This window comes from Amphiprion ocellaris, chromosome 6, assembly GCF_022539595.1.
Source record: "Amphiprion ocellaris isolate individual 3 ecotype Okinawa chromosome 6, ASM2253959v1, whole genome shotgun sequence".
In the NCBI taxonomy this organism is placed as follows: Eukaryota; Metazoa; Chordata; class Actinopteri; family Pomacentridae; genus Amphiprion; species Amphiprion ocellaris.
In genome coordinates, this window is record NC_072771.1 from 781140 (window position 1) to 808871 (window position 27732).

Consider the following 27732-nt stretch of genomic DNA (forward strand, 5'->3'; position numbering starts at 1 on the left):
TGTTGTGAGTCTTTGTGTTGTTGTTTTGAATCTTTTTGTTGTTTTGAATGTCTGTGTTGTTGCTGTGAATGTTTGTGTTGTTGTTTATGAATCCTCTTCTTTTGAATCTTGGTGTTGTTGTTGTGAATCTCTCTGTTGTTGGAATGTTTGTGTTGTTTTGAATCTTTGTGTTGTTGTTCTGAATCTTTGTGTTGTTTTAAATCTTTGTGTTGTTGTTGTGAATCTTTGTGTTGTTGTGAATCTTTGTGTTGTTTTGAATCTTTGTGTTGTTTTGAATCTCTGTGTTGTTGTTGTGAATCTTTGTGTTGTTGTTTTCAATCTTTGTGTTGTTGTTTTGAATCTTTGTGTTGTTTTGAATCTTTGTGTTGTTGTAAATCTTTGTGTTGTTGTGAATCTTTGCGTTGTTTTGAATCTTTGTGTTTTGTTGTGAATCTTTGTGTTGTTGTGAATCCTCCTGTTTTGAATCTTTGTGTTGTTGTGAGTCTTTGTGTTGTTGTTTTGAATCTTTTTGTTGTTTTGAATGTCTGTGTTGTTGTTGTGAATCTTTGTGTTGTTGTTGTGAATCCTCTTCTTTTGAATGTCTGTGTTGTTGTTGTGAATCTTTGTGTTGTTGTTGTGAATCCTCTTCTTTTGAATCTTTGTGTTGTTGTGAATCTGTCTGTTGTTGGAATGTTTGTGTTGTTTTGAATCTTTGTGTTGTTGTTCTGAATCTTTGTGTTGTTGTTTTGAATCTTTGTGTTGTTTTAAATCTTTGTGTTGTTGTTGTGAATCTTTGTGTTGTTGTGAATCGTGTTGTTTTGAATCTGTGTTGTTGTGAATCTTTGTGTTGTTGTTTTGAATCGTTGTGTTGTTGTTGTGAATCATTGTGTTGTTTTGAATCTTTGTCTTTCTTTTCAGTCGCTTCACATTTTGCTCATTTTTCATTTCAGTGTTTCTCTGTGGAGCCATTTTGTGTCGTTGGACATCAGGAGGTTCCGGTTCTTGTGGTCCTTCTGTTTTCTGGTTCTTCTTTTTCTTGTGGTTCTGCTTCTTCCAGATCTGGTTCTTCTTGTTTTAGTTCTTCTTCTTCTGGTTCTTGTAGTTCTGGTTCTTCTGGTTCTAGGTCTTCTGGTTCTGGTTCTTGTGGTTCTGGTTCTTCTGGTCCTCCTGGTTTTAGTTCTTGTGGTTCTGGTTCTTCTTGTGGTTCTGGTTCTTCTGGTCCTTCTGGTTTTAGTTCTTGTGGTTCTGGTTCTTCTTGCGGTTCTGGTTCTTCTTGTTTTAGTTCTTCTTGTTCTGGTTCTTGTAGTTCTGGTTCCACTGATTCTGGATCTTGTAGTTCAGGTTCTTCTTGTTTTAGTTCTTCTTGTTCTGGTTCTTGTGATTCTGGTTCTTCTTGTTCTGGTTCCTGTGCTTCTGGTTCCGGTTCTGTGATGTTTCGTTCTTAAATGATCACATGATGAGTGACTGAATGATTGAACGGGTTTCTTCGTCGTGAACGCGCTGTGAACACGTGAACGTGATTTATGTATTAACACATGACACTCGTGCCCGCGCTCCCCCGGCGGCGCGCCTGCTCTCCTCCGGCTGTGAGCGCGCGGAGACGCGTGAGCGAGCGTCAGAGATCCAAGGACAGAGCGGCGCGCGAGCATCAGGTCACCGGGAGTCCGCGAGCATCACGAACCCAAACCGAGACACGACGGAACGGAACCAGCGGAGGACCGGAGAGGAGAACCGGAGGACGGAACCTGAGAACAGAACCGGAGACAAGAACCGGAGACAAGAACCGGAGCTTCTGAATCAACAGGACGGAGCTCATCACGGAGCAGACCCGCCGAGCTCCGGGGTCTCCGTCTGAGGACGAACCGAGCAGCACCGGAGCTTGTCACGGAAAAACCCAACAACCTTTAACCCAAAGGACCCGGAGCTGCCCGGTACCGACAGAACCGACGGACGGAATCAACAGGAGACCGGAGAACGACGCAGTTAACCGGAGAACCGGGACCAGAACCAGGACCCAGAACCAGGACCCAGAACCAGGACCTGCAGCTGCATCAGTGAGTGTTCTGATACAATCGGCTTCATCCTGTCAGAGTAACGGAGTAAAAGTACTCCGTTACTCTGTCTGACAGGAATACAGTACATAATACTACATTATACTACATAATACTACATTACGGTACATAATACTACATTATACTATGTTATACTACGTTATACTACATAATACTACAGAATACTGTGTACTAATTACTGAATACTGCAGTTTAATGTGTACACAAACACCACCTGTGGTTTGTGTGTCTGTGTGTTTTTGTGTTTCTTTATTATTCATTTTCTTCTTGTTGCCATTTTGTGTTCATTTTGCGTGTTTGATGTGTTTCTGTGTTCTTGTGTACTTCTGGTCATTTTGTGTCTTTTCCCAGTTGCCTTGTGTGTCTTTGTGTGTCTCTTTCTGATCATTTTGCATCACATAGTGGTTGTTTTTGTGTATTTTGTGGTTCGTTGTGAGTCGTGTTTCTCTTTTCTGTCACATTAAATCTATTGCTGACCATTTTGTGTTGCTCTTATTTGTGTGTGTCTAGTTGTTGTGTGTCTGTAGTTGTGTGTCTGTAGTCGTGTGTCTGTAGTGGTTGTTGTGTGTTTGTATTTGTGTGTCCGTAGTTGTTGTGTGTCTGTAGTTGTATGTCTGTAGTTGTGTGTCCGTAGTTGTTGTATGTCTGTAGTTGTGTGTCTGTGGTTGTTGTGTGTCCGTAGTTGTTGTGTCTGTAGTTGTGTCTGTGGTGGTTGTGTGTCTGTAGTTGTGTGTCCGTAGCTGTGTTCATAGATGTTGTCTGTAGTTGTGTGTCTGTAGTTGTGTGTCCATAGTTGTTGTGTGTCTGTTTTTTCTTGATGATAGCGTTTTCAGATTTTGTCCAATCAGGTGAGACGCTGTTAAATCAGGAAACACGTGTGATTGGTTTAAACCTGTGATGTCACGTTTTGATTCAGCCTGAGTTCAACTTTTTAAAACTCAGATTCAGATTAATCCTCTTTCACCCTCCTGCCCCCCTTGTTGCTCCTCTCTTCCTACCCCTCTCTCCTTTCCTACCCCTCTCTTCCTACCTCCTTGGTGCCCCTCTCTTCCTATTCCTCTTTTCCTGCCCCCTTCCTACCCCTGTCCTCCTTCCTACCCCCTTCCTGCCCCTCTCTCCCTTCCTACCCCCTCTCTTCCTGCCCCTCTCTTCTTTCCTATTCCCTTCCTGCCCCTCTGTTCCTGCCCTTGTCCTCCTTCCTGCCCCTGTCCTCCTTCCTACCCACTTCCTGCCCCTCTCTTCCTGCCCCTCTCTTCCCGCCCCCTGTCCTCTTTCCTGCCCCTCTCTCCCTTCCTACCCCCTCTCTTCCTGCCCCTCTCTTCTTTCCTATTCCCTTCCTGCCCCTCTGTTCCTGCCCTTGTCCTCCTTCCTGCCCTGTCCTCCTTCCTACCCCCTTCCTCCCCTCTTGTTGCCCTCTCTTCCTATTCCTTTCTTCCTGCCCTTGTCCTCCTTCCTACCCCTGTCCTCCTTCCTACCCACTTCCTGCCCCTCTCTTCCTGCCCCTCTCTTCCCGCCCCCCTCTTCCCGCCCCCGTCCTCTTTCCTGCCCCTCTCTCCCTTCCTACCCCCTCTCTTCCTGCCCCTCTCTTCTTTCCTATTCCCTTCCTGCCCCTCTGTTCCTGCCCTTGTCCTCCTTCCTGCCTCTGTCCTTCTTCCTACCCACTTCCTACCCCTCTCTTCCTGCCCTGTCCTCCTTCCTACCCCCTTCCTACCCTCTTGTTGCCCTCTCTTCCTATTCCTTTCTTCCTGCCCTTGTCCTCCTTCCTGCCTCTGTCCTTCTTCCTACCCACTTCCTGCCCTGTCCTCCTTCCTACCCCCTTCCTACCCCGTCTTCCTGCCCCCTCTCCCTTCCTACCCCTTGTCTTCCTGCCCCCCTCTCCCTTCATACCCCCTGTCTTCCTGTCCCTCTCTTCCTTCCTACCCCTTCCTACCCCTCTCTTCCTACCCGCTTGTTGCCCCTCTCTTCCTATCCTTCTTTTCCTGCCCCCTTCCTGCCCCTGTCGTCCTTCCTACCCCCTTGTTGCCCCTCTCTTCCTGCCCCTCTCTTCCTGCCCTTGTCCTCCATCCTGCCCCTGTCCTCCTTCCTACCCCCTTCCTGCCCCTCTCTTTCTGCCCCTGTCTTCCTTCCTCCTGTCCTCCTTCCTGCCCCTCTCTCCCTTCCTACCCCCTTCCTCCCTTCCTGCCCCCAGTGTTGCCCCGGGGTGTGCTGCTGCTGGCAGTGCTGCAGTGCTGCTCGGTGGCGCTGTGTGGCTGTGAGCCCCGCCAGGTGAACGTGGGGGCGGTGCTTAGCCAGAAGCGCTATGAGCAGGTGTTCAAGGAGGCGGTGCTTCAGGCCAACGCTCTGTACGGACGGGACAAGTTCAAGATGAACGCCATCTCAGTGACGCATAAACCCAACGCCATCCAGATGGCGCTGTCCGTCTGCGAGGACCTCATCTCCAACCAGGTGAGGCTGTGATGTCACACCGCTTGTAATGTCACGTGACTGTCGCTCTTTGATAAACAGGTGACTCGTCTGACGCTGTTGCCGCGGTGACACTCCAGTGAACGTTTAGCGAAGGTCTGTTTTCTTTGTCAGTCAAGTGTTCACAGGTTAGCTTAGCATAAAGGCTGTACAGACAACAGATCTTAAATACAACGGCTAGTTAGCTTAGCATAAAGGCTGTAGAAACATCAGATCTTAAATCCAACGGCTAGTTAGCTTAGCATCAAAGCTGAAGAAACATTAGATCTTAAATCCATCGGCTAGTTAGCTTAGCCTAGCATAAAGACTGTAGAAACAAGAGATCTTAAATCCAACAGCTAGTTAGCTTAGCCTAGCGTAAACCCTGTAGAAACATCAGATCTTAAATCCATTGGCTAGTTAGCTTAGCATAGCATGTGGAGTCATCTGATCACAGGAAACAGAACTGATGAATCTTTAGCAACGTTTAACGTTTCCACAGATTTTAGCCGTTTAGAACGTTGTTCAGGAAGTTACAAAATAAAAGTATAGTGATTAAACATTTTAGTAACTAAATGTTTGTTTTAATTTTTTATGGTTTTTCATGTTTCAGGCATTTATTCGTGTCTATCTGGGTTCTCATTAGAGCTGATTTATTATCCGTGAGCGCGTCCAACTTTACAGATTTATTTATTTCACACTCAGACCTTCAATATGTGCAGCAAAATGTGGTGGAGGAATAATCAGGAGGCCGAGCTAAAGGTTTAGATTCAGAGTAACGGAACAAACAGGATGAACCAAAAGGAGGAACAACAGCAAGAACCAACAGCAAGAACCAACAGGAAGAAAAAACAGGAAGAACAAACAGGAAGAACCAACAAACAGGAGGAACCAACAGGAAGAACCAAAAGGAAGAACCAATAGGAAGAACCAACAAACAGGAAGAACCAACAAACAGGAGGAACCAATAGGAAGAACCAATAAACAGGAGGAACCAACAAATGGGAAGAACCACCAGGAAGAACCACCAGGAAGAACCAACAAACGGGAAGAACCAACAAACAGGAGGAACCAATAGGAAGAACCAATAAACAGGAGGAACCAACAAATAGGAAGAACCACCAGGAAGAACCACCAGGAAGAACCAACAAACAGGAGGAACCAATTGGAATAACCACCAGGAAGAACCAACAAACCGGAGGAACCAATTGGAATAACCACCAGGAAGAACCAACAAACAGGAAGAACCAACAAACAGGACGAACCGATTGGAAGAACCAACAGGAGGAACCAACAGGAGGAACCAACAGGAAGGACCACCAGGAAGAACCAACAAACAGGAAGAACCAAGAGGAAGAACCGACAAACAGGAAGAACCAACAGGAAGAACCAACAAACAGGAAGAACCAACAAACAGGAAGAACCAACAAACAGGAGGAACCAACAGGAGGAACCAACAAACAGGAGGAACCAACAAACGGGAAGAACCAACAAACAGGAAGAACCAACAAACAGGAAGAACCAACGGGAAGAACCAACAAGCAGGAGGAACCAACAGGAACAACCAACAAGAAGAACCAACAAACAGGAAGAACCAAGAGGAAGAACCGACAAACAGGAAGAACCAACAGGAAGAACCAACAAACAGGAAGAACCAACAAACAGGAAGAACCAACAAACAGGAGGAACCAACAGGAGGAACCAACAAACAGGAGGAACCAACAAACAGGAGGAACCAACAAACAGGAAGAACCAACAAACAGGAAGAACCAACAAACAGGAAGAACCAACAGGAAGAACAAACAAACAGGAGGAACCACCAGGAAGAACCAATAGGAAGAACCACCAGGAAGAACCAACAGGAAGAACCAACAAACAGGAGGAACAAACAGGAAGAACCAACAAACAGGAGGAACCAACAGGAAGAAACAAGAGGAAGAACAAACGGAAGAACCAACAAACAGGAGGAACCAACAGGAAGAACCAACAAACAGGAGGAACAAACAGGAAGAACCAACAAACAGGAGGAACCAACAGGAAGAAACAAGAGGAAGAACAAACGGAAGAACCAACAAACAGGAGGAACCAACAGGAAGAACCAACAAACAGGAGGAACCAACAGGAGGAACCAACAGGAAGAACAAACGGGAAGAACAAACAAGAAGAAGAAACAGGAAGAACCAACAGGAAGAACCAACAGGAAGAACCAACAGGAAGAACCAACAAACAGGAGGAACCACCAGGAAAACCAATACGAAGAACCAACAGGAAGAACCACCAGGAAGAACAAACAGGAAGAACCAACAAACAGGAGGAACAAACAGGAAGAACCAACAAACAGGAGGAACAAACAGGAAGAACCAACAAACAGGAGGAACCAATAGGAAGAAGCAAGAGGAAAAACCAACAAGAAGAACCACCAAACAGGAAGAACCAAGAGGAAGAACCGACCAACAGGAAGAACAAACAGGAGGAACCAACAAACAGGAAGAACCAACAAACAGGAAGAACCAACAGGAAGAACAAACAAACAGGAGAAACCACCAGGAAGAACCAACAAGAAGAACCAACCAACAGGAAGAACAAACAAACAGGAGGAACCACCAGGAAAACCAACAGGAAGAACCAACAAACAGGAGGAACCAACAGGAAGAACCAACAAACAGGAGGAACCAACAGGAAGAACCAACAAACAGGAAGAACAAACAGGAAGAACCAACAAACAGGAAGAACAAACAGGAAGAACCAACAAACAGGAAGAACCAACAGGAAGAACCAACAAACAGGAAGAACCAACAGGAAGAACAAACAAACAGGAAGAACCAACAGGAAGAACCAACAGGAAGAACCAACAAAGAGGAAGAACCAAAAAAAAGGAGGAACAAACAAGAAGAACCAACAAACAGGAGGAACCAACAAACAGGAGGAACCAATAGGAAGAAACAAGAGGAAGAACCAACAAACAGGAAGAATCAACAGGAAGAACCAACAGGAAGAACAAACAGGAAGAACCAACAAACAGGAAGAACCAAAAAAAAGGAGGAACAAACAAGAAGAACCAACAAACAGGAGGAACCAATAGGAAGAAACAAGAGGAAGAACCAACAAACAGGAAGAATCAACAGGAAGAACCAACAGGAAGAACAAACAGGAGGAACCAACAGGAAGAACCAAGAGGAAGAACAGATCTGGAGGAACAGTAACGGAGCTTCTGTTCAAACCTCGGACCTTCTGGATGCTTTTAGCTTCATTTGTCTTCGCTGACCACAAACAGACTTCAAACAGAACCTCACCTGGTCTACTCACCTGTCCAAGTGTGACTGTTTCCTGTTGATGTATTTTATTGATCCCTTTATTCATTGATCTAATTATTGATTATTGATCCTCCACACACTGAGATTACCCAGAATGCATTTCAGAACTTTAAAATCAGGAGAGTCAACGAGGATCCAAACATACGGAGCATGATGTGTCCATCTACTTATCCACTGGACCACCTGGTCTGGTGTCAGCAGAACCCACGACGTTCTGTTGTTTTGTGTCTCGTTTTTTTTATTTTGTTTCACTGTGTCTCGTTTTTGTTGTTTTGTGTCATTTTTTATCATTTTGCTTCATTTTGCATCGTTTTTGTCGTTTTTTTTGTAATTGTGTTTCATTGTGTCCTGTTTCTGTTTTGTTGTGTCTCTTTTGTGTTGTTTTGTGTCTTTTGTGTCATCTTGTGTACTGTTAATGTCATTTTGTTTCATTTTGTGTCTCATTTTTGTCATTTTGTGTCTTATTTTTGTCATTTTGTTTCATTTTGTGTCTCATTTTTGTCATTTTGTGTCTTATTTTTGTCATTTTGTTTCATTTTGTGTCTCATTTTTGTCATTTTGTGTCTTATTTTTGTTGTTTTGTGTCATTTTTTGTAATTTTGTTTCATTGTGTCCTGTTTTTCTTTTTTTGTGTCTCTTTTGTGTTGTTTTGTCTTGTTTTGTGTCATCTTGTCTTTTTTTTGTCGTTTTGTGTCTTGTTTTTGTCGTTTTGTCTTGTTTGTGTTGTTTTGTGTCTTGTTTTTGTCATTTTGTCTTATTTTTGTCATGTTGTATCTTATTTCTGTCGTTTTGTGTCCTGTTTTTGTTTCTTTGTCTCTTTTGTGTTGTTTTGTATCTTGTTTTTGTTGTTTTATGCCTTAATTTTGTCATTTTGTGTCTTGTTTTTGTTGTTTTGTGTAATTTTTTGTCATTTTGTTTCATTTTGTGTCTCGTTTTTGTAATTTTGTGTCTCGTTTGTTTTATTTTGTGTCGTTTGCGTCTCTAAGCCCATTCTGAGTCCTCTGCTGTCAGTTTGTGTCGTTTTTCTTGTTTATAATTGTGTGTCTAGTTTTGTTGTTTCTGTGACTCGTGTTTGTTTCTTGTTTGTGCCATTTTTAGTCTCTTTTGTCTCGTTTTGATCTTTCGTTTCATGCTGTCTCCTCCTCATCTGTAGAAGATGTTCCTCCATGCTGATGGATCTCCAACCAGCTGCTCCTCTGTTCTCTTCTTCTGCTGCATTTACTTATTCATCCAGGATCTTTGGTTTTCTTCTCAGTTTTAGGGTTCAAATGAAACATCTGCAGAAGTGTTCAGTTTCGTTCCTGGATTAAAAAGTTTCCTGATAAACATGTGGAGGCATTGGTGAAAAGACATGAAACCTCTGAAGGATCGTCACAGATCTGCAGGAAATATTCAGCATCGTTTGGAGGAAAATAACGAATGAGAATGGAGTTTGTTCCTCGTTTTTTCATTCAGGATCCAACAAACAGAGCGTTTGGAGTCATTTTGCTCTCAGATTATCAGGAGGTTCCAGTTTGGTTCTTGGTTTGTGGACGAACCTCAGAACAGAAACATTCAAAGCATTTCCAAACAGCAGGAAGAGAAAAGACAAAGCCGTGGACGACCTCGGGTGTTTCCTTTGTGCAGAAATGAGGCCAACATAGCAACGGCCCGGAGCTTTGTGCGGCAGACGGAGATGGATGTCAGATTATCTGCTCCTCTCTCACATGTAATCCGGCTGTCGGATTAAACCTGCAGCAGCTGCAGCCATCAGAAACCCTCAACCACTGATCAGAAACCCTCAACCACTGATTAGAAACCCTCTACCACTGATCAGAAACCCTCAACCACTGACCAGGAACCCTCAACCACTGATCAGGAACCCTCAACCACTGACCAGGAACCCTCAACCACTGACCAGGAACCCTCAACCACTGATCAGAAACCCTCAACCACTGATCAGGAACCCTCAACCACTGATCAGGAACCCTCAACCACTGACCAGGAACCCTCAACCACTGATCAGAAACCCCCAACCACTGATCAGGAACCCTCAACCACTGATTAGAAACCCTCTACCACTGATCAGAAACCCTCAACCACTGACCAGAAACCCTCAACCACTGACCAGGAACCCTCAACCACTGATCAGAAACCCTCAACCACTGACCAGGAACCCTCAACCACTGACCAGGAACCCTCAACCACTGATCAGAAACCCCCAACCACTGATCAGGAACCCTCAACGGTTCTGATCAGAAACCCTCAACCACTGGTCAGGAGGCTGTTGCAGGTCACAGGTCGCTGCTTTTACACATCGTTACCTGAAACAGTCCTCGAGATTCACTGGAACCAGCAGAACGTAAACAGAATGTAAACAAAACATCCGCACAACCTAAACAAAACATAAAACATAAACAACATCAGCAGAACATCAGCGGAACATCAACAGAACATAAACAGAATGTCAGCAGAACATAAACAGAACATTAGCAGAACCTAAACAAAACATCAACAGGAAGTCTTAATAAGACCCATCAGTTTATCAGTTTAATGTTTACAGATGTTTGATAAGTTGTGAAATTAAAGTTAAAAGGTCATGTTTAGATTTGAACCATTTTAACAACAGACCAGAGTTTAAAGAACCTCCACATCCACTACATCCATTAACGGATGAATTTAGCTTTTTAATGTTTGACTGTAAAATTACAAAAGTTTAGCGAAGGTTTGTTTTCTTTCTGTCAGTCAGATGTCCACAGGTTAGCTTGACATAAAAGTTATAGAGACAACAGATCTTAAATCCAACACTAGTTACCTTAGCTTTGCATGAAGGCTGTAGAAACATCTGATCTTAAATCCAACACTAGTTAGCTTAGCTTCGCATGAAGGCTGTAGAAACATCAGATCTTAAATCCAACACTAGTTACCTTAGCTTCGCATGAAGGCTGTAGAAACATCAGATCTTAAATCCAACACTAGTTAGCTTAGCATGAAGGCTGTAGAAACATCGACTCTTTAATCCAATGGCTTGTTAGCTTAGCTTAGCATGAAGGCTGTAGCAACATCAGATCTTAAATCCAACGCTAGTTAGTGTAGCTTAGCATGAAGACTGTAGAAACATCAGACCTTAAATCCAACGCTAGTCAGCTTAGCTTAACATGAAGGCTGTAGAAACATCAGATCTTAGATCCAACAGCTTGTTAGCTTAGCACAAAGGCTGTAGAAACATCAGCTCTTAAATCCAATGCTAATTAGTGTAGCTTAGCATGAAGGCTGTAGAAGCATCAGATCTAAATTTAACGGCTTGTTAGCTTAGCTTAGCATAAAGGCTGTAGAAACATCAAATCTTAAATCCAACACTAGTCAGCTTAACATGAATCCTGTAGAAACATCAGATCTTAAATCCAACGGCTTGTTAGCTTAGCACGAAGGCTGCAGAAACATCAGATCATAAATCCAACGCTAGTTAGGTTAGCTTAGCATGAAGGCTGTAGAAACATCAGATCTTAAATCCAACGCTAGTCAGCTTAGCTTAACATGAAGGCTGTAGAAACATCAGATCTTAAATCCAACGGCTTGTTAGCTTAACTTAGCATAAAGGCTGTAGAAACATCAGATCTCAAATCCAACGCTAGTTAGCATAGCTTAGCATGAAGGCTATAGAAACATCAGATCTTAAATCCAACGGCTTGTTAGCTTAGCACGAAGGCTGTAGAAACATCAGATCTCAACTCCAACGCTAGTTAGCATAGCTTAGCATGAAGGCTATAGAAACATCAGATCTTAAATCCAACGGCTTGTTAGCTTAGCACGAAGGCTGTAGAAACATCAGATCTTGAATCCAAAGCTAGTTAGCGTAGCTTAGCATTAAGGCTGTAGAAATATCAGATCTTAAATCCAACGCTGGTTACCTTACCTTAGCATGAAGGCTGTAGAAGCATCAGATCTTAAATCCAACGGCTTATTAGCTTAGCTTAGCATAAAGGCTGTAGAAACATCGAATCTTAAATCCAATGGCTTGTTAGCTTAGCACGAAGGCTGTAGAAACGTCAGATCTTAAATCCAACGCTAGTTAGGTTAGCTTAGCATGAAGGCTGTAGAAACATCAGATCTTAAATCCAATGCTAGTCAGCTTAGCTTAACATGAAGGCTATAGAAACATCAGATCTTAAATCCAACGGCTTGTTAGCTTAGCACGAAGGCTGTAGAAACATCAGATCTCAAATCCAACGCTAGTTAGCATAGCTTAGCATGAAGGCTATAGAAACATCAGATCTTAAATCCAACGGCTTGTTAGCTTAGCACGAAGGCTGTAGAAACATCAGATCTTGAATCCAAAGCTAGTTAGCGTAGCTTAGCATTAAGGCTGTAGAAATATCAGATCTTAAATCCAACGCTGGTTACCTTACCTTAGCATGAAGGCTGTAGAAGCATCAGATCTTAAATCCAACGCTAGTTAGCATAGCTTAGCATGAAGGCTATGGAAACATCAGATCTTAAATCCAACGGCTTGTTAGCTTAGCACGAAGGCTGTAGAAACATCAGATCTTGAATCCAAAGCTAGTTAGCGTAGCTTAGCATTAAGGCTGTAGAAATATCAGATCTTAAATCCAACGCTGGTTACCTTACCTTAGCATGAAGGCTGTAGAAGCATCAGATCTTAAATCCAACGGCTTGTTAGCTTAGCTTAGCATAAAGGCTGTAGAAACATCGAATCTTAAATCCAATGGCTTGTTAGCTTAGCACGAAGGCTGTAGAAACATCAGATCTTAAATCCAACGCTAGTTAGGTCAGCTTAGCATGAAGGCTGTAGAAACATCAGATCTTAAATCCAATGCTAGTCAGCTTAGCTTAACATGAAGGCTGTAGAAACATCGGATCTTAAATCCAACGGTTTGTTAGCTTAGCTTAGCATGAAGGCTGTAGAGACTTCAGATTTTAAATCCAACAGTTAGCATAGCTTAGCATGAAGGCTATAGAAACATCAGATCTTAAATCCAACGACTTGTTAGCTTAGCACGAAGGCTGTAGAAACATCAGATCTGAAATCCAACGCTAGTTAGCTTAGCTTAGCATGAAGGCTGTAGAAACATCAGATCTTAAATCCGACTTGTTAGCTTAGCTTAGCATAAAGGTTGTAGAAACATCAAATCTTAAATCACTGTTTTGTTAGCTTAGCATAAAAGCTGTAGAGACAATGGATCTTAAATTCACCAGTTTGTTAGCTTAGCTTAGCATAAAGGCTGTAGAAACATCAGATCTTAAATCCAACACTAGTTAGTTTAGCTTACAGGCTGAGGAAACATTTAATCAAATCAGTGGTTTGTTAGCTTAGCTTAGCATAAAGGCTGTAGAGACTTCAGATTTTAAATCCAACAGTTAGCTTAGCTAAGCATAAAGGCTGTAGAAACATCAGATCTTAAATACAGTGGCTAGTTAGCTTAGCATAGCATAAATGCTGTAGAAACATCAGAGTTTAAATCTAATGGCTAGTTAGCATAGCCTAGCATAAACCTTGTGGAGAAATTAGATTTTTCCCCAGCTGTAGTTAGCTTAGCTTACTAGAATCCAATAAACAGAATGTAATACAAAATGTGATGCAGAACAAAATGTTTTACTGCATTTAAATGAGCTAAAATAGAATTATTTCATAAATATTTGCTATTTTAAAAAAAAAGGTGTATTAAAAAATTTGGAGTAGTTTTGTCAAATTACAGACAACAAAAAGTAAAATCAGAGTAATGAATGAATTTACATGTTGATGGTTGAAAAAAGTTCACGTCAAAAATTGGTATTTTTACAGACTAATTATTTTAAATGTGACTAAAATAACTTTTCTCATTTTATTTAGTTTAAAAAGTGTCCTTGTTTTATAGATGTTTGCTGTATTTGACTTCTACAGTATTCCACTGTTTTATTGTGTTTTTTCTGGCTCCCTGCTGGGTTTTTCACGTCAAAGTATTCGTTAACACCTCCAGTTTGCTACTTCCTGGTCGCCATCATTGAACCAGAAATGACCATATTTGGATAAGGAGAGGGTTGTTTCGTTCCTATGATGCAGTGTGTGTTCTAGAGTGAATAAAGTAGCTGACGTGGTGTCATCAGAAGGTAACACCGCATTAATAAACAGTGTAGAAGAAGAAGATGCCAGGAACAGAACCATCTAAAGATCAGATTGACCTGAAGGTTCTGGTTCTTGTCCTCTGCAGGTTTATGCCATCCTGGTCAGCCATCCTCCTCAGTCCAACGACCACCTGACGCCAACGCCTGTCTCCTACACGGCCGGGTTCTACCGGATCCCCGTGGTCGGCTTGACGACACGCATGTCCATCTACTCCGACAAGGTCAGCTGATGAAACATCCCAGAGTTGGTTTTAACGCTGTGTATGGTCGAGGGACTTTTGTGGTGTTTGTTGTGGTGTTCCTCATGGTTCCATCGTGGAAACTCTGGTCTTTTCACTGTGTTCTCCAGTAGGGCTGCAACAACGAATCGATAAAATCGATAATAATCGATTATTAAAAGCGTTGGCAACGAATTTCATTATCGATTCGTTGTCGCGTGATTCGTGCGTCACTGGCCATGTCGCGGAGCCGTTTACTTCACCTGTAGCTTTGAGCTTTGTCAATGCTGGCTGACTGAAATAAAGTTTGTTTTTTTTTAAATAACTCCACCTGTAGAGCGAGTTGAACAGAACGAGGTGGCGGCAAAGCGAAAGTAAATTCAGAGTAATTTCAACCAAACATGACCGACACGGAGAAAACAGTTTGACCTAAGTCCTCATAAGTGTGGCAGCATTTCATGCTTCACAAAACAAAAAACACGCGTAACATGCAAGATTTACAAAAGTGATATGATGTACGGGAGCACCACGATGATGATGCAGCACCTGAAACAGAAACATGTTGGAGTCTCTGATGAGGATGAAGGAGCTCAACAGCAGGTAAGTCACTACATTATCCTACGTTTGTTCCGTTTTACAGTCAGGAAATATAACGTTAGTCTCTCTGGTAACAAGCCTGATGCTAGTGTTTGTTAGCTGATTAATGACAGTGATAGGGCACGTGTGTGTGTGTGTGTGTGTGTGTGTGTGTGTGTGTGTGTGTGTGTGTGTGTGAAACTTTTTATTTCACTTTTATCAGCTTAAGCAGGGTTTGAATATGCTTTATAAATAAACGTAACTTGCACACAGTCATGGTAATAATTTAAAGATCAAGCCTCAAGTTTTAATTTTCTGACAAAGTCTGAGTGAAGACACTGGTCTGTGTTGGAGTGAGGCAGGATGAACTGCATTTAGACCAAACTGGTTAAAGTAACTTATTACATCTTTTTTTTTTTTTTTTTTTTATAAACTTTTATTCAGAATAGTGGGGTTGACATCCAGGCATACACAAAACAATAATCAGTAATATCTTTATACAAATATAAATAAAAGTATATTATATTGGTACAGTAGTGGGAAAATAAGGAAAAAAAATGTATATATATATATATGTATGTATATGTATATATATATGTATGTATATGTATATATATATATATGTATATATGTATATATGTATATGTATATATATATATATGTATATATATATGTATATATATGTATATATATATGTATATATATATATATATATATATATATATATATATATATATATATATATATATATATCAGTGCACATTCATTGATCTCAAATGACATTACTTTAAATATATATTTGATTGCAGTGTCAATCATATTTCAAAACAAATAGAAATACTACCGTAAAATCTAAAACCTACAGATGGTACATTATGAGCCCTGGAAGCGCCCACCTAAACCCAAAACCCAGACAGACACACACACATTCTCTGTGCCTCACTGTGAAGAGGTAGATGTCATTAAGTATAGGATGGAACCCAATCTACCTACTCTGGTAGTGCTCTGATTAGTCGGTAGGTAAGCGGTGCATGGTATAAAATGGGATATAAAGGGTTGCCATGTATCAAGAAATTCCCCCCTGGAGCCCCTGATAGTGTACTTTATTTTTTCCAATTTAAGAAAAAACATAACCTCCCTAAGCCACTGGGAGAAAGTTGGACTCTTAGGACAGTTCCAATGTAACAGTATTGTACATCGAGCTATAAGAGATGTGAATGCAATTATTTGTTTCTGCTTAGCGTTTAGAGCATTTAATACTGTTTCAGCAGGAACACCAAAGATGGCGACATGAGAACATGGTTGCACATTTAAACCAAGCACTGTGGATAAAGTTTTGAAGTATCCATTCCAATAGCCATGTAACTCTGGACATAGGAAGAACATATGGCTGAGATTGCAGGGAGTATTATGGCACCTGCTACAGATGTCTGAAACATGTGGATATATAACTGAAAGTCTAGATTTGGAGAAATGAGCTGTGTGCAGTACTTTAAGTTGTATCAGGCTAAGCCTAGCACACGTAGTGGTAGTCTGGATTCTATCAATGGCTGCCTCCCAACATTCCATGCTTATCTCTGCTCCCAACTCCTGTTCCCACTTAGCTTTGGCTTTGATAGTTCCACCATTTTTGAATGAGACTAGATAGTTACAGATTTTAGAAATTAATGTCTTTTGATGTGGATTCAAAGAAAGAATATCAGTCCATGGTGGTTTAGAAGGAAGTGAAGGAAAATTATGAAAGGTGGTGGAGGTATAATGCCTAATTTGAAAATATCTGAAGAGATGTGAGTGAGGTAGTTCATATAAAGATGACAAAGAGGAGAAAATAGAGAATACTCCATCTACATATAAATCTTGAAAGTTCTTGATACATTTTTTGTACCACTGCGAGAAAGTAGAGTCTAACATTGAAGGGGGAAATAAATGATTATTGTATATTGGGGCCAAAATTGATGCAGATAAAAACTTAAAGTGACATCTAAATTGCTGCCAAATTTTTAACGTAGTAAATACAACAGGATTATCTGTATAATAGCTAATTTTTAGTGGCATGGAGGATAACAGTAGAGCAGAGAGAGAGGATGAAATACAAGAAAGCACCTCTAGTTTACACCAAGGGGTATTAGGGGGTTCAAGCCAGTAGAGAGCCTGGTGAATATGAGCAGCCCAATAACAAAACCGAAAGTCAGGTAATGCTATATCACCGCTAATTTTGCACCTTTGAAGCAGAATTTTAGAAATTCTTGGAGCTTTCACTCGCCATATAAAGGAGATTATTAACTGGTCAAGAGCTTTGAAAAACTTTTGAGAGAATAGAAGTGGAATATTTTGAAACAAAAAAGAAATTTGAGTAATACATTCATTTTCACTGCATGTACTCTGCCAATCAATGAAAGTGGCAAACTGTTCCATCTTTCAAAGTCAGTCTTGGTCTTAGAGATAAGGGGCTCAAAGTTAGCTTTAAGTAGGCTGGGTAGTGTGCGGGTGACATTAATGCCAAGGTATTTAAAGCCGGTTCTACTGAATTTAAAGGGCATATCTGTGTATCGAAGGTGGAGGGCAGGAGTGTTAATAGGGTAACATATACTTTTTTGAAGATTTAAGCTGTAACCTGAAAAGGAACTAAAATTGTCCAGAACAGATAAAATAGATGGCATACTAGACGCAGGATCAGTTATAAATAATAACATATCATCCGCGTATAAAAGAAGTTTATGTTCAGCACCCTTATGCACTACCCCAGTGAACAGAAGAGAAGACCTCAACTTAATAGAAAGTGGTTCCATTGCCAGGGCAAATAAGAGGGGAGAGAGTGGACATCCTTGGTGTGTTCCGCGTGTTAGAGGGAAATAGTCGGACCGTTTATCATTTGTGTGTATGCTGGCTTGTGGAGCTGTGTATAAAAGGCGAATCCATGACACAAAGTTATTCCCGAACCCAAATTTTCTTAACATGGCAAAAAGATAATCCCATTCCACCCTGTCGAATGCTTTCTCAGCATCGAGAGAGAGAGCAATCTCAGGGAGTTTGGCATGGTTTCTGGAGTAAATCAAATCAAAGAGCGTACGAGTGTTGGAGAAAAGGTGCCTTCCCTTTATAAATCCATTCTGCTCCTCTGATACTATATTTGGAAGTACCCTCTCCAAACGCATAGCGAGTAATTTTGCCAACACTTTAACATCCACATTCAAAAGAGATAAGGGTCTGTAGGAGCTACAGGATGTAGGGTCTTTATCCTTTTTCAAAAGTAGAGTTATTGATGCTTGTGTTAAAGTAGGAGGCAAAGTGCCACCTACAAGAGACTCATTAAATACAGACAGAAGAATTGGAGCTAGCTTGTCATGAAATTTTCTATAGAATTCGACAGAAAATCCGTCTGGACCAGGAGCTTTATTTGTCTGCATTGCCTTAATTGCACTTTCTATTTCAGCGATTGTAAGAGAAGACTCGAGATCCTGTACATGTAAGGGGTCAACCTCTGGAGTCACAATCTCGTCCATAAATTGTAGCATATTTGAAATGTCTGACAGAGACTCAGATTTGTATAGAGACGAGTAAAAGGCTTTAAAAATATCATTGATTTGTGAGGGATCAGAAACTAGATTCGCAGAAGGATCTGTAATTTGTGGGATCAAGCGAGATGCTGCACCTCTTTTTAACTGGTGGGCTAATAATCGTCCTGGCTTGTCACCATGTTCGTAATAGGAGCTACTTGATTTTATTAGTGTCCGCTCTGCATCACGTGTAGATATGAGGTCAAATTCAGATTGCAGATCGAGTCGCTGCTTAAATAATTCAGGAGAGGGATCCAAAGAATATTTTTGATCAAGTTGGAGTATTTTAGATGTTAACTCGCGGAGCTTAGCGTTATGTATTTTGTTTGAATGTGCCGAGTAAGAAATTATCTGCCCTCTCAAATATGCCTTCAATGACTCCCACAGTAAAGAAGAAGAGGTAGAATCATTTTGATTTAAAGCAAGGAAGTCATCAGTCGACTCAGAGATAAATTTACAGAAATCATTATCAGACAAGAGAAACTGGTTGAATCTCCATAGTGGGGGATGTCTAATATTGGAGGCAAATTTGATGTCTAATGATAGAGGAGCATGATCTGATATGACAATGCTTAAGTATTCAGAGGATGATACATATGAATTTAGAGAGTGATCGATAAAAAAAAGAATCGATCCTAGAATAAGAGTGATGGACATGGGAAAAAAGGGAAAATTCTTTAGCTGTAGGGTTGCGAAACCTCCAAGGGTCAATAAAGTTATTCTGATTCATAAATTCAGAAAAAGATTTAGCCATATTAGATTGGTTATAATTCTGCGGATTGGAACGATCTAAGGCAGGGTTAATAACACAATTTAAGTCACCTCCAAAAATTAATAAATGAGTGTTTAAAAAAGGAAGCTTACTCAGTACTGCGTGGGCAAAAGTGATGTCATCAAAATTTGGGGCATATACATTAACTAACAGCACAGGGGTTGAATAGAGAACACCAGCCACAATAATATATCAGCCATTTTTGTCAGAAATAACTTCAGAAGGGGAAAACTGAACTTTGTCTCTAATTAGAACTGCGACACCTCTGGACTTAGAATTAAATTCTGAGTGAAAAACCTGACTGATCATGGACACTGAAGCCTGTAATGATCTTTATCTTTTGTGTCTCCTGTAAAAAGATAATGCCTGCACATACTCTTTTTAAATGTGTGAAGACTTTTAATCTCTTCACTGGGTTACCCATACCTCTAACGTTCCAAGTCAAAAACCTAACTGGGGCACCTGCACCGACTTTATTTTGGTTATATAAATGACCTAGCATTCAAAAATATTAGTGGCTGGTAATACACAAAGGGAACTAAGTCAGAGTAAGGAAGCCAATGCCATCCCACCTCCACACAGAAGGAGGCACAGACACACTCACACACACACACACTCACACACTCACACACATATTTCCCCAGAACCCCCAACATGTAACCCGCCCCACTTAAACTTAACCACCCCACAGAACTATAGTCTCCCATACCCAGCAGTGAGGCCTGCTGTGCATTTCCCATAGGAAGCCGTTCACATACAAAAGGTGCAAATGTCTTGAGACCAAGGTGAGCTAGCAGATTCCCACAGATTGGAATATATGAAACAGACTTGTGCGAAAATTTACGTGACCAGTTTGAGAAGAACATAATATGTCTAATAGAAAGTTAGGAAAAATAATAGCTATAATGGGATGATTATGAGTTATTTAAAAATTAAGATGCTAAGAAAAACAAGCAGCTCCTCTCTGACATCTTCTTCAAAGATATCATCACATTTCAACTTAAACTGGTTTCACTTAAGAATAATATAATGATTTACCATGAGAGGAGGGAAAGAAAACAAAACAAAGCAAACAGCAATAACAACAAAAAAACATCCTCATGAAAATGTACAGATTAAAGTGTAGTTGGATACAGTTCTACATCTTTATAATAAGTGCAATACTAAAGTCACAACTAAACTGTTGAACCTTAGAAGATTGCAAAAGGCCTACATGAAGAAAAGAAAAAAAAAATCCCAAAGATTCAAGCTTCATCATTTACAGTGCAACCAGTGGAAAAAGAACAAAACAAGAGAAAAAACAGAAACAGCGGCTGCACAATATGAAAGACTTAAGGTGACTTAGAGAATAATGTATAATTAAGTATGCTACACAGTGTCAATGCACATGATAAAGTGTTGCTCAAGCATTACCAACATTTGCTCCACTGTGTATCTTCTTGATGAAGACTTGTGCCTCATCAGGTGTATAGAACAACTTCTCCACTCCATCATATGATATGTGCAGACGAGCCGGGTGTATCAGTCCATATCTCATGCCTTCCATCCCTCGTAGCTGACGTCATATATCGTTGAACATAGCTCGTGCCCGCGCTATCTTTGCAGTATGGTCTGGGAAGGTGGAGATAGCCATGTTCCTGATGTTGATCTTACCGTGTTCTCTCGCTCGCCGGAGAATGTCAATACAATCAGAGTGATAATGAAGTCGTACTACGATAGCGCGAGGTCGGTCACCGGCTCTCGGTTTGGGCTGGAGGGTCCTGTGGCACCTGTCCAGCAGTGGTTCTTTGTCTCGGCTAAAATCTTCTTTAAGTAATGCCGCTACAAATACAGCAGAGGTATTACCTCCTTCCTCGGGCATCCCCACAATCCTGATGATGTTGCGGCGCGATCTAGCCTCCAGATCCTCGCATTTATTCTCTAATTTGGTCATGTCAGCAGATAGGGTTGCAATTTTATTTTGAATCACAACAATGTCGTCGGTACAAGTCGATAAACTCAGCTCCATCTCCTCCACTGTACCTTTCAACTTTCCCAACTCTGCGTTGGTTGCTGCTCTGTCGGAGGTTAGCTGCGTCTTTACTGCTTGCAGCTCAGATTTGATTGTAGATAAATCCTCACCGAGAGCAGCGCGTAATTCAGTTTTGAAGATATCCGCTATTTCCTTGCGCATCTCTGCAAAGAGCTCAAGTTTTAGGGCTGAGGTATCAGCAGGCGCATGAGGCCGGGCGGAGGTGAACTCTGAGGGAGGAGGAACGTCACACGGGGACGAGGCCGCAGACTGGGGACAAGGCCGGAGTAGAGTTTGAGTTGCCTGACGTGCACCTTTGTTTCTATTTGCCATACTTAAATTTAGCCAGAAAATAAAATTATAACTTTGCGTGTTTTCTGGTCCAAAACCAGTTTGATGCGCAAGAAATGCAAATAAAACAATATTTAAAGCGAAATCTGTGGGAGCCTCCACTACGACGACTTACTCCATGCCTGGCTCCACCGGAAGTGTAACTTACTACATCTACTCTATTTATATAATGAAGTATTTTTATGGTGCCTGTCCTATCTGTCTGTCTGTCTGTCTGTCTGTCTGTCTGTCTGTCTGTCTGTCTGTCTGTCTGTCTGTCTGTCTGTCTGTCTGTCTGTCTGTCTGTCTGTCTGTCTGTCTGTCTGTCTGTCTGTCTGTCTGTCTGTCTGTCTATATGTCTATATGTGTGTGTGTGTGCGTACTTTGTGTTTTGCTCTTTGGACTATTTACTTGCCTTAACCTAATACTGCAAATAAAACCAGATAATTACTGAGTTGTTATAAATTGTGCTATAATACATACTCAAACTATACTATCGTTCTCATTTCATCAACAGCAAAAAATGACAGGCTTCATGATGAGCAAGACATCATGTCCACCACAGCAAGCATCTGTCCTGACTGACAGCATCCTCAACATGATGGTCACTGACACGAGGCCTCTGTCGATGGTTGAAGACGAAGGCTTCGCTACAATGATCTTATTTGCTCTGTCAGTCCAAATCTTCTCTTTCTGAATAAAGCGGCGGAAATTAAAAATGTTTTTTTTTTTATCCGATTCATCGATTAATCAAAAAAAAAATTGGCCGATTAATCGATAATTAAAATAATCGTTAGTTGCAGCCCTATTCTCCAGTATATCCAGTACAGTCAGAAATCAAACAGTGCTGTCTCCTTACGCTTAGATCAAGACGACATCATCCGTAAATTTTTTCATAACTGGGTGCTACAAAGCTATTCACAGCTGTCGGTTCCGCTGGATGCTGATACTTGGTTCAAACGCCACTGAAATACCACAACATAAAAATAATAAACCAACCACATCAATGTTTTGTCAAAAACTCCTATTTACAAACTGCAGCACACAGTGTGCTGCAGAGACGGAACAAAATAATGCTAACTGCTACATTAGCCTAATAAAGTGACTTTAGCCACCATGTTAGCCTTAGCAGGTAACTTTAGTCCCTACAGTAGCATAAGCAGCTAAAACTAGCCATTAACCCCTCTGAACAAGCAGCATTACCCTTAAAAAGTAGCGTTAGCTTCTGCATTAGCTACTATGTTAGCCTTAACAAGTAGCATTAGTCCCTACAGTAGCGTAAGCAGCTAAAACTAGCCATTAACCCATTTGAACAAGCAACATTACCCTTAAAAAATAACATTAGCTTCTGCATTAGCCACTATGTCAGCCTTAACAAGTAACATTAGCTTTTATGTTAGCCACTACATCAGCTTTAAAGGTAATATTATCTTATAGCCACTTCATCAGCCTGAACAAATCACATTAGTGTCTACATTAACCACTGCATCAGCCTCAACAAGTAACGTTAGCGTTTATGTTAGCCAAAGCAAGCTAATGTCGGATGCCACATCAGGGACTGTTACCATGGTAACTATAAATTGGTGACTTTACTGCACATGCTCACGTTAACACCAGTGTTTTGGTTCCGTAAAGGTGTAAATCAGTGAGTCCCTGCAGCGCCTCCTGCTGGTCCAGCTAAAGGTTTATAATACATTCTTTTACAGGACTCATATTCTGAAACTGCAGTACGACAGTGAGTTACTAGTAAAGTTCAGGATCAGTCCTATGATCTGTAGAGTCACAGAGTTCATACATGTTTCTTCAGCCTCCATTAGCTGCAGCTTCTAGAATATTCAGACTCTGTGATTGAACCAAAACCTCTCAGAGTCTCTCACATGTACAATATTGATGAAAAGTCATGAGTCCCAGAATATCCAGAACTCCCAGTCAACAACGCTCCAGTTCCTTGCTGTGTTCTGGATGTTTAGAACACTGATGAAATATTCACGTTTTATCAGGTGCACGCTGAGTGCATTTGATTTCCTCACCAGCAGCAGCAGCTTTTATTAAAACACTGGATGTGGCAGTGATCAAAGTTTGAGCCAATCAGAGCCTCAGATTGAGGTTTAGAGCCTTCAGCTGGTCCAGCGTGGAGAAGTTCAGACTGATTAAAGCTTCTGTATGTCCATCCTCAGAGCATCCACCTGTCCTTCCTGAGGACGGTGCCTCCATACTCCCACCAGGCCCACGTCTGGTTCGACCTGATGAGAGAGTTCAGGTGGAACCACATCATCCTGATCGTCAGCGACGACCACGAAGGCCGAGCTGCTCAGAAGAGACTGGAGACGCTGCTGGAGGAGCGAGAGACCAAGGTCAGATACCAGCCTGGACACAACCCATGCTAGATATGTGGAAGTACACTGGATACTACTATACAGCACATATACACTGGATACTACTATACTGCACATACATGCTATGAATATGAACTGTACACAACATGTACTGTATCTACAGTTGTGAACTAAAGTTTCCATCCATTATAAAGTCCATGCTCATGATCAGTCTGCAGTTTCCAGTGACTCCTAGAACTCTGAACTTATGATGGAACCATTGAAACACACAAATCTTTATCCTGTATTTTGGTTCTTTCATAGATTTATTAAAGGTTTTCTGGAAATATGACTAAATCTGCTGGATCATAAATTTATCCAGCAACTTGAACTATGAGTTTTGTTGATGTATAAAGTTGTGTCAATCTAGTTTTCTTAGATTCATGGCCTCTTAACTCCTCCTGAGGGATTCCAGTCGACTACAGCTGCTGACTCCTCTGATCTGGTTTAAATAGAACCATCAGATCCACTCATTAGACTCAAACACTACAGGGGGAAAGTCTGAGGAGCTCAGCAAACATCTGAAAAAGCAAATCATTAACTTGAACCAGTCAGAAAGTGACTTGGAGACATTTTAAAGCAGCTTCAGATCCAGAATCATCTGTTAGTCAGAATAAAGTTCATGGTCCAGGTGTGTTACTGCCCCCATCAGGAAGAAAACACAAACTACCACCTCCTGCTGAGAGACCATTGGTCAGGATGGTCAAGAAGCAACAAGGAACCATCAGAAAGCAGGTCTGGATGGATGAGAAGCTGCTGGAACACAGCTGTCAGTGTCCACAGGGTTCTAGAGGATCCATGAAGAAGGAAGTTCTTCCTCTAGAAGCAGAACCTTAAAGTTCCACTCATCACGTGGACAAAGAAAAGGCCTTCTGGAGGAAATTTCTGTGGTCAGATGGAACAAAAACTGAAAGCGAGGCCTTTAACCCCAAGAATACCAAACCTACCATCAGGCATGGTGGAGGCAGTACCATGCTCTGGAGCTTTCTAGAAGAGCTTCTGACTGTTTTCAGACTGGGTTCTGACTGGTTTAGGTTTTATTTTGGTCCTGGTTTTAGACCGTTTTAGGACTGGTTTAGGGTGGGTCTTTTTTAACCCCATGAAAACCAATCCTACCATCAAGCATGGAGGTGGCAGTATCATGCTCTATGGAACTGGAGCTTAAGTCATTGGAAACTTAAGATTGTTGTTCTATATGTGGTCTTTACAAGTTGGTATGAACATTTATTTGCAACTGTACACAGAACACAACTTCTACCCTAAATATACACACTATACACAACTTATACTGCATACTGTACACAACACCAAAGATACCCACTGAGAAAACACGTGTGCTGCAGACTGTGTGTTTATGTAGGTGTGTGAGCCCTCCATCTTCATCCCTTAGTCAACATCTCACCTTCATACCTTCATCATCATCCCTCCATCTTCATCCCTCCATCATCCCTCCATCATTCCTCCATCTTCATCCCTCCATCATCCCTCCATCACCCCTCCATCACCCCTCCATCATCCCTCCATCTTCATCCCTCCATCATCCCTCCATCATCCCTCCATCTTCATCCCTCCTTTCCTCCATCATCATCATCCCTCCTTCATCCCTCCATCATCCCTCCATCTTCATCCCTCCATCATCCCTCCATCATCCCTCCATCATCCCTCATCATCCCTCCATCATCCCTCCATCTTCATCCCTCCTTCTTCCCTCCATCATCCCTCCATCATCATCATCCCTCCATCATCCTTCCTTCATCCCTCCATCATTCCTCCATCATCATCACCTCTCCATCATCCCTCCATCATCCCTCCATCATCATCACCCCTCCACATCCCTCCATCACCCCTCCATCATCCCTCCATCATCCCTCCATCATTGTCACCCCTCCATCATCCTTCCTTCATCCCTCCATCATTCCTCCATCATCATCACCCCTCCATCATCCCTCCATCTTCATCCCTCCATCATCCCTCCATCATCCCTCCATCATCCCTCATCATCCCTCCATCATCCCTCCATCATTGTCATCCCTCCATCATTCCTCCATCATCATCACCCCTCCATCATCCCTCCATTACCCCTCCTTCTTCCCTCCATCATCCCTCCATCATCCCTCCATCCGTCCATCTTCCAGCCTGTAATGTTCTTTCTTTCAGAGGTTTCACAGCAGCTTCTTCTCCATCACTTCTTTTCTTTCTTTCTTGGTTCTGTTTCAGTTTATCTCCACCAAGAAGGTTTAGTTGTAGTTTGTTTCCATTGATCATATAGAAGCTGCATTAAACAGGTTCTTGCAGGTTCTTACAGGTTCTAACTAGTGGTGGGACCGGATTAAAAAAATTAATTAATTACAGGCTTTGTAATTAATTAATCGCAATTAATTGCAGTGTTGTCAAATAGCAATATTTGACACAATAAGTGAAGTTTTTCAATTCAAATAAAATTGTGGTTGACAGTTGAATCAATGAATAGACATATACATGTTTATAATTTAAAATTTATTTAAAAAAAGGAAAATGGGACATATAGAAAAAGTGATTTTGATGACTTAAAGCCTGAATTTAGTTGTTTTTTCCACTGTATGGCACATAAAATCAGCATAAGTAGTTCAAGGAGCTTCAGAAAGTTGAAAATCCAGAAATTCATTCTGTTTTCATCTTTTCTGGGTCTGATAAATGGTGGAATTTTGATGGTTCTTTTTATAGGAATATCAATCTTTATTTATATGTTTTTTTTTAACAGAAAGTTTATAATGAAGTTATTAAGAGATATTTTTGTTGTTTAGGTTATTCCTCCTCCAAGGAGGCAGAGCCTCGACGGAGTAAAAACTGAAACCACAAAAATGTTTCATTTCTATTTATCTGCATTTTTCATCTGTCTGCTACATTCACAGATTACTGCAAATCTAAGTGCAATTATAGCGATTTTATTCAACATTTGAAGACTTTTTGTAACTCAAGCACTGTCTAGAAAAGTGGTCTATTATGGGATGGCTACACCATTAGCCGTTAGCATGACTCGTAGCTAACGTTAGCTCTGGTGCTAACAGCAATATGTTTTACATTGAGGTGATACCGTCGGCTTGAAGTGCTGCAGTGATCAGAAAACTCTTTGTTGTACAATTTGTACACAACCAGGTTTTTATCCAAGCTGCCATCAGGAAGATTTTTAAAAGAAAACTTTCTGTCCAACAAGCTCAATCTCATCTTCCTTCACTGTTCACCAGTGCTTGACTTCACTCAGTGCTTCCTGTGCTTCTTCTTCATGGCTACAAACAGACTTCAGGTTCATTACCGCCACCTACTGGGCTGGAGTGTTCATCAGAGTTACTGGTGTGCCAGAAATGAGGGAACTGAGGAGGGTGCAATTAATTGCGTTATTTTTAATGCGTTATTTTCGCTGTAATTAATTAATCTAAATTAACGCGTTAAAGTCCCGGCCCTAGTTCTAACAGGTTCTTAAAAGTTCTTATGGGTTGTTACTCTCAACTGATTTTTGTCTGATAAATACTGTCGAAACAGGAAGTGGACTCCAGTCACATGACTTAGACTGGACTCATGAATCCAGCTGCTTTAGCCTCAATTTGATAAAATCAGGAAGTCATAAACAGCAGCCAATCACAACGCAGAACTTGGATGACATCATCACATTCACAGACATGCACTGGACTCATCTCATGACCTTCACTGAAATCTAAATACTGTCAGATTCAATGAAGGATTAAATTCAGATTTCTTGAACCTCATCTGGACCTCCAGAAGAAGATCATCTGATCATCTCTCTAATTTAAAAAAAAAAATATATATTTATACAGATTTTAAGACTAATTTACTGTATCTGTTCCAATCTTAAAACAAAAAGTACGTCTGGAGCTCCTGGTGTTGACTCTGGACCTGCTGGTGTTGACTCTGGAGCTCCTGGTGTTGACTCTGGACCTGCTGGTGTTGACTCTGGAGCTCCTGGTGTTGACTCTGGACCTGCTGGTG

General features: G+C 41.3%; 2 protein-coding genes across 5 annotated transcripts in view; one reads left to right on the forward strand and one right to left on the reverse strand.

Annotated features, from left to right (window-relative positions):
* Window positions 1-688: 688 nt before the first annotated feature.
* Window positions 689-2031, reverse strand: LOC129349126 (protein TsetseEP-like). The gene is made up of 3 exons (XM_055011336.1): window positions 1968-2031; window positions 1657-1830; window positions 689-1419 (listed from the first exon to the last, which is right to left on the reverse strand). Exons 1-3 carry the CDS (start codon window positions 2029-2031, stop codon window positions 965-967), a joined length of 693 nt encoding a protein of 230 aa, XP_054867311.1. The 3' UTR covers window positions 689-964.
* Window positions 1423-27732, forward strand: part of grin1b (glutamate receptor, ionotropic, N-methyl D-aspartate 1b) — a 72841-nt gene continuing 46531 nt past the window's right edge. For 2 of the 4 annotated variants that reach the window (XM_055011259.1, XM_055011260.1), the window contains exons 1-4: window positions 1423-2033; window positions 4240-4496; window positions 13996-14130; window positions 23551-23727. In XM_055011259.1, coding sequence (XP_054867234.1) covers window position 2033; window positions 4240-4496; window positions 13996-14130; window positions 23551-23727 — 570 coding nt within the window. In that variant the 5' untranslated portion in view covers window positions 1423-2032. The remainder of the gene's footprint in view (window positions 2034-4239; window positions 4497-13995; window positions 14131-23550; window positions 23728-27732) is intronic. The other 2 variants (XM_055011261.1, XM_055011262.1) reach the window with 2 other exon arrangements.

What these genes read in the sequence shown, in the direction of transcription:
- LOC129349126 (XM_055011336.1), bottom strand. Translation starts at nt 2,031, where the DNA reads ATGCAGCTGCAGGTCCTGGTTCTGGGTCCTGGTTCTGGGTCCTGGTTC. An exon ending in GTTCTGGTCCCGGTTCTCCG is followed by an intron (nt 1,831 to 1,967) that starts GTTAACTGCGTC and finishes GTTCGTCCTCAG; the next exon opens with ACGGAGACCCCGGAGCTCGG. An exon ending in TCGTGTCTCGGTTTGGGTTC is followed by an intron (nt 1,420 to 1,656) that starts GTGATGCTCGCG and finishes TGATCATTTAAG; the next exon opens with AACGAAACATCACAGAACCG.